At 35.0% G+C, this 13,274-nt stretch overlaps 1 protein-coding gene across 5 annotated transcripts in view; it reads left to right on the top strand.

Annotated features, from left to right (window-relative positions):
• The window catches only part of HP1BP3 (heterochromatin protein 1 binding protein 3), a 31,014-nt gene extending 18,078 nt beyond the window's left edge, over positions 1-12,936 (top strand). For 4 of the 5 annotated variants that reach the window (XM_016149201.2, XM_036229558.1, XM_016149203.2 and 1 more), the window contains 5 exons: positions 3,878-3,968; positions 8,024-8,183; positions 9,598-9,709; positions 10,677-10,793; positions 11,139-12,936. In XM_016149201.2, the coding sequence (XP_016004687.1) occupies positions 3,878-3,968; positions 8,024-8,183; positions 9,598-9,709; positions 10,677-10,793; positions 11,139-11,433 (775 nt within the window). In that variant the 3' untranslated portion in view covers positions 11,434-12,936. Of the gene's footprint in view, positions 1-3,877; positions 3,969-7,930; positions 8,184-9,597; positions 9,710-10,676; positions 10,794-11,138 lie in introns of all 5 variants that reach the window. The other variant, XR_004953634.1, reaches the window with a different exon arrangement.
• Positions 12,937-13,274: the final 338 nt, after the last annotated feature.

Genomic DNA, 13,274 nt, shown 5'->3' with positions numbered 1-13,274 from the left:
CACTCATCACATTCTAACATACTACAAATTTTATTTTAATTTTTTTTTTAAGAAAGTAATCTGTCTACCCCTATTATGATGTCAGATTGCTGAAGGCCAACATTTTATATTTTTTGCTTCTGTTTCCCCAAACCTAGCACGCAGTAGATGCTTTAAAAGTACTAGTCGAATGAGTGAGCGAATGAATATGGGCACTTTGGCCATTCCAGTTCCAAAGAACATAACCTGGAGCATCTGCGAGTAAACATGAATTTCTCATTCCATATACTGGAGGCTATAGAGCATGTGGCTAAGCAGAAACTAGAACCAGTCCCCTTAGGTTTAAATTGCTGTCAGTTTTATCTTTGTATCCCTGAATAAGTTATCTCTGGGTTTCTGTTTCCTCATTGATAAACAGATTATAACTCATAGGGTTATTAGGAGGCTTAAATTTCCTAGTACACATTAAGCATTTAGAATAGTGCCTGGCATGTAATAAATGCTCAGCTAGTGTTAGTGTTATTAGTTAGTCTCAGTTCCAATATCATTCTCATGATGTGCGCATCAGACCATGCAAGACAGTTTTTATGTAATAAGTCACCTCAATTTAATAACAATGACTTTGCAACCTAGAGAAAAATTGGACATGTGGGGTTTACATGGAGACTTTGCATTGGCCTCTAGGAAGTTTCTTCAGAAGTCTTCCAGGGTAATTTTGCCATATGGCATTATAAATCAAATTTTAAAATCTAATTCTTGTGTAGGGTGTAACTTCATATCCTTTTTTTTTTCTTTCTACCCGCACCAAACATAAACATTGTCCAAGATCTCATTTTATGCTTCATACTTTGCTCTTAAGATTCTTAAGACCTTCACATCTGAGTAATTTCAAGAATTTCTTGGTCTTCGTAATTCTGTGTATGCATTTCTATGAAACTGATGTAACTCTTCGATTCCTGACACTCAGAATCCTTGATGCTATCAGTTGCAATTTGCTCTCCATGATTTTTGGTTCTCTGTACATGGCTTTCATTCTTATCTCTCAGTATGGACTTTATCCACAGTTGAAAAACATGGCCACCAACAATTGTCTTCTATACCCTGCTTTCTAATTAAACTGGTCTACTTTTTTGAAAAGCTTAATAATAAAGTCTTTTGAATTTGTATCAGCCTTTATAAAACACTTTTGTTTACATTATTTGCCATGTCAAAATACTTAAAAATATATTTCTACTTTAATTTTGCTGATAGAAATCTTACCCAGGGGTAGGCTATTCACTGGTGAGGCCAGAACTTTATTTCATCTTTAAATTACACTCCTCTTGCTTTTTTTTTTTTTTTTTTTTTTTTTTACTATTTAGGGTTGTCTTGTATTGGAAAGGGCAGGCATGGCATAGTAAGAATGCAGAATCTGAAATCAGACTGCCCAAGTTTGTAACCTGATTCTTTTACTGCCAAGTTGTGTGACCTTGGAAAAATGACTTTTCTGTATCACTTAACTTTTCTTCTTCAGTAAAGGATGGGCAGTAATAGTACCTATTTCTTGGCGTTGCTATATTATCTCGTTTGTCCCACACATGTAAATCTTTTAGAACATTAGTTGGCACCATAGTAAGTGGAAAATTGTGTGATACAGACTATAGAATTTTTCAGAAAAGGAGCTGTGCATGGGAGTTACAGTAAGTTAAAGAGATGAAGATTTATTAGAAGAACGTACAGGATTTGGATGTGACGATAGAGTGGGGAAAGCATTCTTTCCTCATAGGAGGGAAAGATAGCTTTGTGAGAACAGTAAGGGAAAGGAGCTTCATGAAAAAATTTCAGAGGCAGGAGTTGGCATTCTTTTTCAGGAATTGAAAGAAGCCTGGATCTGACTGGATCTAGACTAACAAGGGATGGGACCATGTCATGGAAGGCTTTGAAGCCAGGTGGAGGCATTTAGACCTGACACCTGTTCAGTTGAGTAATGTAACCCAAGGGGGCCTTTGTAGGCATATTGATCTCTTAGTGCAGTGCACTATGACAACAGCAGCTCAGCAACCAGAAGGGAATGCATGGTAGCTTGTACCAAGGTTATGACAGTGATTAGAGAGGGCTAATCTGAGAAGCAGTTGGTAAGTATGATTTTTCCTGAAGGTAGGATTGAATGATAGAACGCTGAGTGATAGAACTCGTGCCTGGGACAAGGTATATGCTAATGTAATAATTGGTGTTGCTGAGGAAACAAAAACCTTACGAGAACTTATTTAACTAATACTCATTCCTGAAGCATTTGAACCTTGGATAGGAAGATTATTTTCAGACCAGTTATTTAATTTGGTAAAAGAGGGTTTTGGTATTTTATTTAAGCTATGTGATTCACCCTTTGGAAATCAGCCTTTAAGCAATCTAACTTAATAGAGCAACTAATAGAAAAAATTTGTGACAGTTAAATTACTCCCTTAATTATGTTCTCAAAGCTCTGTGCGCATACTTCAACCCTGGCCCTTGTCATTCTCTACCATAATTATTATGTATTCATTATCTCCTAAAGTCCTTGAGTTTAGTGATCAGATCTATGTCTGTGTTCCTGCATAACCATAATAAATACTTAGTAAACGTCTGTGGGATAAATGAGTTAGAGTGTGAGTGTATATGTTTTGTGTCATGGCATAAGTCATATCCTGAATGGAGCAGCACTGGCTTGGAAATGTTTTCATTAGGAGTTTTTTATTGGGAGTTTCTTCATTCGGAGTGTCAAGGATGTACAAGACGTAATGGTATAAGTCCTATGTTAGAGCGTCCTGTTAGAGCATGTGGGATCCCTCCGTTCTCCCTCAAGCATATGGATGATGTAATTAATAAAAGTCTAGTGTCAACCCAGCCTATAATGCTTGGTGGTTAGATAAAAGATTCAAAATTTTTTCTCAAAAAAAAAAAAAAAATCGAAGCTCAGTAAAGTACCTCAAGTTATAATAGTTCGGCCTTCATCATTCTGCCCTTCACTGGCCTGCCCCACTCATCTTTTCTGTCTCCTTAGCAGCTGATCAGTTTGAAATGAGGCGTATGATATTCTGCTCTTTGGGTGCTATTGTAGTAGTTCTCGAAAGGTGTGGCAAAACACACCACCAAACTTTTGGATTCTGATTAACCCTTTCTTCAGGTGTCCCGTTGCTGGCCTACATATGTAACTTTCCATTTGACTCTGTCTTGTTCCGTATCACAGTCCCCTTTAAGCCCTAATCACCTCGTTTCCTCCTTGCACCTGAGGTTCCCCAGCCACCATTCAGATCCCTGTCCCTTACAGAACAGCTCTTGCAACAGTGTTCTTATGTTTTTTAAATGCCGTTCATTTCTTGCCTGCCATTTGGTTTCCATAACCTAGTTTTAAAAAAAAACAAAACAAAACTGCAAACCTCTTAAGACAGAGAGGTACTGTTAAAAACAACCTACTTTCTTTCTCAAAGAATTGTATTTTATTAGGCTGGCTTTTAGATACTGGTTTGTAAAAAGTGGCTCAGCTGTTTTTTAGTAATGTGTATATATTATTTTTAAAAAAGGAGTTTTTTAGGAATTTTGCTCAGAATTCCAGACTTGGATGGGACTTTAAAGATGCTCTTTTGTTTCTTGATTACACAGTTTGATTGCTGTTGTGGTCTGATGATAATAAATGATATGTTTGTGGAGCGCCCTGGCAATTTGGAAACTGGTTGTGTACAGGTGATGACTTAGCTGCTTTACTTGAAGAAAAAAGGAATGTAACTTGTTAAGGGTGCCTGTAATTTATTACTTTATTATCTATTTTAACAAAGTATTACATGTAATAGAAATCAGAACTTTAGTTAAGGGAATAATCCTGTAACTATTCAAGTCTTTCTTTCATTGATATATTTATTATTGTTTTTTGTTTTCTCTGCAGGCCTCAGCTGTTGAAGAATGCTCTGCAGAGAGCAGTAGAGAGAGGCCAGTTAGAACAAATAACTGGCAAAGGAGCTTCTGGAACATTCCAGGTTAGAGGCCAATAAGGCTTATTTGTAGAGAAGTAGTTTATACTCTAAAAATTTATTGATGACTCTTAAGAAGTTTTATTTATGTGGGTTATACCTATCAGTATTTACCCATATGAGAAATTTAAACTGAAAAAGATATGAAATACTCATTTCTAAAAAATTCATCACATTAACATAAACAACATTCATTTGAAAAAGAACTATATTTTTCCTCAAAAAAAATCTTGAGAAGAAGGGCACTTTGTATTACATTTTTGCAAATTCTTTAGGTTGATAGAAGATAGCTGGTATTCGTTTCAGTATATTTTGGGTTAGGTCTGTGAAAAAAAATTGATCCAGCTCATAACAGAAACACAGAAAAGGGGATATTTTAAGATAATCTTCAAATAGTTGTGGATATTATTCTTTGATCCTATACCCAAACTCAACAAATGATAGTTTTTTAAATAGCTTTATTGAGGTATGATTTATATACCATAAAATATACTCACTTTAAGTTAGAATTTGTAAGTCATTGATTTTTAGTAAATTTATAGAGTTATATAACCGTCACCACAATCCAAATTTTTAGAACATTTCCATCACCCAAAAAAGACCCCTTGTGCCCATTTGCAGTCTTCCCTGTTTCTATCCCCAGCCAAGCTACTAATCTGCTTTCTTTCTGTATATTTTTGCCTTTACTACACATTTCATGTGAATAGAATTATGCAGTAGGTGGTCTTTTGTGTCTGGCTTTTTCCACTTAGCAGACAATTTCTGAGTTGTATCCATGTTGCATTGTGAATCAGCACTTTCATTCTTTTTTATTACCAAACACTATCTCATTGTATGGATCTAACACATTTTGTTTATTCATTCATGAGTTGATGAACATTTGGGTTACTTCTCCTTTTTAGCTATTATGATTAATGTTGCATTTGAACATTACATCCAAATCTTTGTCGATCTTTGTTTTTATTTCACTTAAGTATATAACTAGGAATGTAGACTTGCTGGACTATATAGTGTATTTGTTTTAAGAAACCGCTAAAGTGGCTGCATCATTTTACATTCCCACCAGCAGTGTATTAGGGCTCCAGTTTCTCCATATCTTTGCTAACACTAGTTATTGTCTTTATTACAGCCATGCTAGTGGTTAAAACGTGGCATCTGATTGTGGTTTTGATTAGCATTTCCCTAATGACTACCTACGTTGATTATCTTTTCATGTGCTTAATGGAGATTTGTTTTATCTTTGGTAAAATGTCTGTTGAAATCCGTTGTCTAATTTTATTTGTTAGTGCTTCATTTTATTTTTTTATTATTTAAAAGTTTTCTTGGCCTCTTTTAAGTTATTTCTCTTTTTATTGCATTAGAAGAGTTATATAACTAGATAAAAGTTCCTTATCAGATACTCAGCTACATGATTTGTAAATATTTTCTCCTGTAGCTTTACTTTCACTTCCTTAATAATAGCTTTTGAAACACAAAGTGTTTGTTTTTGATGAAGTTGCCTCTGCTCTTGGTGTCCTAATAAATCATTGCCTAACTTGAGGTCACGAAGATTTACTCCCTTGTTTTCTATTAATTAAGAGTTTTATAGTTTTCGCACTTACATTTAGGTCTGTGATTCATTTGGAATTAAGTTTTCTTTATTATGGTGTGAGATAGGGTATAAATTCCTGTTATTGCATGTGGATATATAATTATCCCAATACCATTTATGGAAAAGATGATCCTTATTGGATTTCCTTGGCACCCTTATCAAAAATCAGTTGACCGTAAATGTCAGGGTTTATTTCTGAACTCTCATTCCTGTTCCATTGAGCCATATGTGAGTTCTTATGCCAGGATCACATTGTCTTGGAGACTGTAGCCAATTGGGATTTTGGTAGAGATCGGAGTGTACCTATAGATCAGTTTGAGGAGAATCACTATCTTTACCACAGTGAGTTCTCATTTGAACATTACATCCAAATGTTTAACTTCTCTCAGCAAGTTTTGGTTGTTTTCAGTGTACAAGTCTTATATTTCTTTTGTTAATTCTTTTTCCATGCTATTGTGAATGGCATTTTCTTATTTTCTTTTTCAAATTGTTCATTAGTTGCCTATAGAAATACAATTGATTTATCTATTGATCGTGTATCTTGCAATCTTGTAGAACTCGTTTACTAGTTCTAGTGGTTTTTTGTGGGTTCCTTAGAATTTTTTGTGGATTCCTTAGGGGTTTTTTTTACATGTAGTATTATGTCATCTGCAAATAAAGACAGTTTTACTTTTTCCTTTCCAATCTGGATGTCTTTCATATTTTTTTTCTTTCCTGATTCCACTGGATAGAAACTTCAGTACAGTAATAAGAGCAGAAGACTTTCTCGTCTGTTAGTATTTCACCATTGAGTTAGCTATGGATTTTTCTTTTTGGATTTTTCATAGATGCCTGTTATCAGGCTGAGAAAGCTCCCTCTGTTACTAGTTGTCATTTTTATTATGAATAGCTGTTAGATTTATCAAATGCTTTTTATTCGTTTCTTGAGATGATTGTGTGGGTTTTGTTTCTGATTCTATTAATATAATGTATTATGTTAATTGATTTTGTGGTAATTCTTAAAGGTTAGTTGGCATGTGGAACCTGAAACTATATCAGTGAACTTCTTGTACTCTGTTACCTTAAAATTCTTTTGTCTGTCTTGAAGTTTGAGTCAACCTTGTAACCATGCATAATTTTGTAACACAATCATTTGGAAAATAGTGGTTCACTGAATTTTGCAAATTTTTGAATGTCAACACATTTAATCAACAAAAATTGCATTAATATCACCTGATCTCATCAGAAAGGTATGAGGAATTTCATGGTGGTAGATACAAATTTTCCCAATATAAATTTTCTTTTGAAAACTTGAATTTTATCATTGACAACAAATACTGTTAGTTGTTTTCCTTGCAGTGACAGGCGCACTTAATTCATTTTCAAGGAAATGTCTACCAGATAGATAAATAAGTGTGAATAACTGTAGTTTATCTGTTGTTCCTTCAGGTAAAAAGGGAATTCAATGAAAAATGCAGCTAGTTCAGCTCACAACTCAAATAATCACAGGTGCTTTTCCTCGAGACCACCATCATAGCACCATATCCAGCCAACATACTTGATGCATTCTTCCTTATCTTATCACATAAAATACCCAAAAGACATGCACTGGGGCTGAGATTTAATAACATAATTTGTACTCCTTCATCAAGGACATTCCTAAGTGAAAACATATTTTTCTTTTTAAACCACAAGGGCAGAGCAGTAAAGAATATAGTAACCACTATGTAGTTTTTGTGCCTCTTCCTTCCTTTGAGATAAGGTAGCAGTTTTTATGCTTCAGTGCTTTTCCACCATTAATGCAAGTGTCACCACAGTGAAAACGGCAAATCACATCTTAATATTATTATGAAAACAATTTTGACCTCACATAGCCTCCGAAAGGGTCTCAGGAACCCCAAGGGGTTTATGGACCAATTTTTGAGAATCGCTGTTATGAACCATACATGAGTTTGTCTTTTTATCCCCAAATTTTTGCTTATTGGTGCTCACCTTTGTTCTCCATCCTTTTGTTCTTGAAGTACCTGTTTAACTTTCTGCAGTATGATACTCTAAATATTTATCAGAGTTTTCCTTTGCTGTTTTCCTTACAGGATTAAAAGAGCTATTTATTATTTTTATAACTACATTTTTCAGATTCAGAAAAAAACGTATTCTCAAATCAAAGCATCGTAATTTGTTGGGGGCCTGCCAAGTTAACCTGTTAATTGGGGTAGAGTTGTCACTCTCTTTGGGTTAGGTTGACTGTTGCTATTTTATGTTGGATGGAGGGGTAGATGGAAGGAGAAAATATCCACAAGAGGGTTGAGACTCCTCAGTTAGATTGAATACCTGATAAGCGGGAAGAGAAAGTCCCTAACCTGACAATTTATTGTAAAACGTATCTGTGCTAATGCAGGAACTCCGACCCACCTGGTGCAGAGGAGTCTTGTCTTGACCTGCTTTGGGAGAGTGTTGTCTTGATGCTTTTCTCTTCCTCCTTGGAAAACAGCTGAAGAAATCAGGGGAGAAACCCCTGCTTGGTGGAAGCCTGATGGAATATGCAATCTTGTCTGCCATTGCTGCCATGAATGAGCCGAAGACCTGCTCCACCACTGCTCTGAAGAAGTATGTCCTGGAGAACCACCCAGGGACCAATTCTAACTATCAAAGTAAGATTCGGAATTGTGTGCATCGTGCTGGGATTAGGGCAGTTATTTTATGAAAAATCCCTAGAGATCATGCTACTAGTGTCAAAGCATGAATTGTTGACTATGTAAACAAAGAGGGAACAATTTTGGGGGTGCAGTGAGACAACAATTTTACAAATTTTGTTTCTTATTTACAAAAAGAAAAACAGACATAATCAAGGCTTATCCTTAATTTACAATGTGCTAAAGATCAGAATGTGATTTTACTTTGCTGTAAAGATATTTCTGATAATAATTTAAATACATCTCTAGGTTCAAAACACCTCTCATGTATATCTTCTTGCCTATTTCTGAATGTTCTCCAAAATATCTAATTTCACCTTGAAACCAAGCCAGTAGTTTAAAATACTTAACTCCTTAGGTTATTTCTTACTTAAGCTCTGTAACAGAAAATACTTCTTTTAGTAAAGTATATTTACCTTGTCAGGTGATGATTTTGAGATCAAGAATCTTGCCTTAGCAGCATTATCACACACAGAGTAGCAGTGAGAGTGTATATTTTCTCAGTAAACTGCTAGAATAGGCACACTGGTGTAGGATGAAAAATATGGAAGTTAAGTAACAAAATGCAAACTAGAATATATTGTTTTAAATAAAAAGGTAATTTTGAAGTATTAACTTTTAACATAATGCAATATGTGTGTATTAACGTTGTGAAAGAAAGCTTTCTGATTGTTTTCTTCACTACGAAAACTGGTGTTTTTTGTCTTTCCTTCCTTTCTTAAGATATATGTACTATGTTTAATTGTGCAAATTGATCTTTCTAGACTTTTTCCTGATTTTTTCTTTTGGTCAAATGTGAGAGAAGATGAATTTGGTTATTAACCTTTTCAGTTTCTCTGATTTTACAGCTATTTTTTGGATACTGAATCATAAAATACATTTTTGATGTGTCTTTGTATGAAAGATGAGAATTAATGAGGCCTTTAGGAGCCATGGTATTCTGGTACTCTGTGTTGATTCATGAGAAATTAGTTCTGGTTATAGATACTCTCCTAGGTGATTATCTATTCTTTTAGGTACTCAAGATGTTTAAATGAATGGAAATAGAGATTTAGTCTTAGGTCAGCTATTTATATGCAACTCTAGGGCAAGTCTCTAACCACTCTGGGCTCCAGTTTCCTTTTCCATGCACTGAGGTATTTAACTCAATGGTCTCTAAAGACTTTTGCCATTATAATTTTACTCCTGCCAAATTTATGGGCACTTAATAACTGTTTAGTGAATTAGTTAATCCCCCTTACCACAAAGGATTCACTCAGTACATGTTAGTTCCTATATATGATAAGACATTTAATTGATGTGTAACTGACTGTAGTTGAATTACCAGATTTGAATATTAAATAACTTTCTTCATATTTGAATTTTTGTTTAGTGCATTTGCTAAAGAAAACCCTGCAGAAATGCGAAAAGAATGGGTGGATGGAACAGATCTCTGGTAAAGGATTCAGTGGCACCTTCCAGCTCTGTTTTCCGTATTACCCCAGGTAAACACCTAGCCCATATTGGCCTTTATAAATTTAAAATATGATTCTGAGTTACAAGCTTGGCTTAACTTATTTTATCCTTATTACTGTTACATATAACTGGATGTACATGAAAATAAAGACTACATAAAAACATAAGACTATGATTTTCAAGCAAAAAGTTTTCATGTAAGAGCAGAGTAATTTTGGAGCTTATTGTTAGCTACATGTTCCTGGAATTAAGCGTTGAATTCCTCAGTATTGAATTCTTGGCCAGTCATTTTGACATTCATTCCTTTTTTATTAAATAATTGATAATGACAGGAAGATTATTAGAGGTATATATATGTTTCAATTGCCCAGCACCAAGTAGGGAAAGCATTGGCTGCTTCTAGGAATCCTGATCTGCTTTCTTCATACTGTAGAGTCAGAGACGTTTACTTGAAAACCCATCTTATACATGCCTTATTCATTGAATCGAAAAAATAATTGAGCAGCTCCTATGGGCCAAGTATTATTCTATGCACCCATACTATAGCCTTTTTATATTTTCATTTCTAGTAAGGTGTCATGACACGTACCACTAAAACCCTGTGTTAGCAGGAATATATAGTGTAGTTTTCTTGTTCTTTGTATACAAGCATAAGTGTTACTTGGTTGAATGCATATTTGCATTTTTCAAACATTAAACTTTAATTGTTAAAGTCATACACATAAAGCGTTAAATGATTAAGAATCATTTTTATTAAATGGAAGAGAAAAGGAATGAGGTATGAGCTGGAACTTTCATAGATTTGTTATACTTTGGACGTGTTTTCAAAATAGGTTAAATTATATCTTGATATTTGTAACCCCACTTGACATTTTTTGGGGGAGCTGAGGGAAGTGGGAATGTTCATAGAAGAGTGTTAGGTTCACATTAGTTTCCTTCTGCATGGCACTTTCCTTATACCTGATCTTTTTTTTTTCTCTCTCTCTCTTTTTATAGCCCAGGAGTTCTATTTCCAAAGAAAGAGCCAGATGATTCTAAAGATGAAGATGAAGATGAAGATGAAGATGACTCATCAGAAGAAGACTCTGAGGATGAAGAGCCTCCACCTAAGAGGTGTGGATGATGTATGAAAAAAATTAAGAGCTGAAAACGGCAGTAATGGGAGAGGCTTTGAAAAGTTTAAACTCAGGATCCTTCTCAAGTTCTTTATATAACATTCGAACTTATCTTCTTGAAAATTCAGGGACTCTGTTTATGAAATAAAACATGAATATGTAATTTCCTCTTTGGTCAGAGCTGTACATATCCATAGTTTTGTTATTCAAAGAAAAATAATTTCCTGTTTTCTTAAGGAAAACATGAAATTATGTGTAGACGTCTATGAATTGGTTGAATTTTATACAATTTTAGTAAATCCTCAATTGCTAAGTGACCACCTTTGCTCTTTGGTTCTCACAGGTTACAAAAGAAAACCCCAGCCAAGTCATCAGGGAAGGCTGCATCCATGAAGCAAAGAGGGTCCAAGCCTCTACCGAAAGTCCCAGCTGCCCAGCGGGGGAAAGCTAGGCCCCTGCCCAAGAAAGCTTCCCCTAAGGCCAAAACTCCTGCCAAGAAAGCTAGACCCTCACCCTCCGTCATCAAGAAACCTAGTGGTGGCTCTTCAAAGAAGCCTGCGGCCAGTGTGAGAAAGGAAGTGAAATTGCCTGGCAAGGGCAAATCTACCATGAAGAAATCTTTCAAAGCAAAAAAGTAAATTTTATAGGGAAATAAGGGTATCATGATGAAATTTAAAAATCTTATTTTATAAGGTCAGTGTGCATTTGTTTTAGTTTTGATGCTTTTAAAATTATATTTTTTCCTTCCCCTCAGAACATTGTGAGGAGGGAATATAAATAAACCAGTTTAGGCATTCGTTAGCTTTTGGCACTGTTCTTGGTGTCTGCCCCTTCCCTCGGTCATTTTATTTTCTGCGATAATTCTGGACTTGTCTGAACTGTATAATCTATACTATACGTGTCCATTTTTTTCCCTCCACTCCAACCCTCTTTTTGTTTATTTGTTGTTTGTTTATGATCAGCCTTAGCTTTTTTTTCCCCTTCTGGTTTTATCTAAACAGTTGCAAAGATTTTTATATTTGTAGAAAGCATCAAGAACAGGATGTTGGTCAGATGCTGGAAGTAAAAAGGAGGCACTGACTGAATTGTAAAGCCTTCTGCCTGGAGACTTCAATTATAGCTATAATAATTAACCTTATTTATAAAACCACTCCACTAACCCTTTCTCTCTAACTATAAATGCAGAGACGTCGTAGCTTTGGGAGCAAGCCAAAAATATGATCTCGTTAGATTCTGAAGATGAACAACTCCTTCGGGCCACTTTTCACATTGATCACTTCCAGTATTTTTCACTGGCCCAGGGCATTGCATTCCCTTAACAGCAAGCACAAGTTCTCTCCACAGCTTCGTTTTTGACTGAAGGGGAAATATAAGAATATACCGAATTTGTGATTTCTGGTGTCATCTGTGTTAGCAAAAATCAAAACATATAAAATCTCCTTGACCAAATGTTTAAATATATTTTTTAATATTTGGAGCATGAGTTATCACTTCTTGTTTGCCTTTTTTTTAATGAAGAAATGTTGGAGAGTTACATCATTGCTAATGTAGGAATGTTAAATGGAAAAACATACAATTTACGAAAATAAACTAGATTCCAGATTATCTGTGGGTTCTTCTCCCCTCTCTTTCCACAGCACTTTTGCTATCAAGTGGCTTCCTTTTTTGAGATATTTAAAAAAAAAGTGAAAAGGAAAAAAGGAAATTAAGCCCGACTACCTAACCTCTTCTTTGTATTTGTTTTAGTATCGTGAAGTTGTGTTAAATAGTACTGGCTTTCTACTTGAGAAATACTGATTTCTGGTTATCATTTATCCTCCCTGTGGCACTTGACATTTTAACTGTCTTAAACTTTTTGGTGTGCATTTTCTGGCTCTTTGAGTGCTGCCAGAAGCAAAAGATGTTTGTTTCATTCATTCCACTTGCATTGTCTCCTGGGATCCCATCTGCAGCCTAAAGTGTGGCTGGGAAATGGACTTGAGAAGATTGGCTTGAATAAGATTCATAATTATGTGTGATCCCATCATGAGTTCATTGGAATTTGTGTTGCATGGAAGGCAATCTTTCCTGTTGTAAATCTTCCTTTTTTTATGTACATATATTTTGAAAAATATGAATAAACATGAAATTTTAAAGCTGCTGAACTGTAGCTTACATTTAAAAGTTTCTAGTATATCCTCAAGTAGAAGTAGCTGTCACCCTCACTGAATCTTTTCTGCTCCCCGTAATGGCAGCCATCTGTTTCTTTTTTAAATACAAGCTCCAGTTCATTTGCTTTTTAATTCTTATGTGGATGGTAAATGATGTTTCTAGACATAGCGAACCCGATTATTTAATGAATAAGGTTTAAAAATCATTTTATATTTTAAGGTCCTTATCAATATCATCGATTCCAGTTTTTCATGTTTAATGTTCAGATATATCCTTGGACTGGAAAGAAAACATAGCACAGCAAAAAGATTGATAAACTGTAGAGACC

Source organism: Rousettus aegyptiacus, unplaced genomic scaffold, assembly GCF_014176215.1.
Source record: "Rousettus aegyptiacus isolate mRouAeg1 unplaced genomic scaffold, mRouAeg1.p scaffold_m13_p_1, whole genome shotgun sequence".
In the NCBI taxonomy this organism is placed as follows: Eukaryota; Metazoa; Chordata; class Mammalia; order Chiroptera; family Pteropodidae; genus Rousettus; species Rousettus aegyptiacus.
The sequence above is the reverse complement of the archived record's forward strand: the minus strand, read 5'-3'. Positions and strand labels throughout refer to the sequence as shown.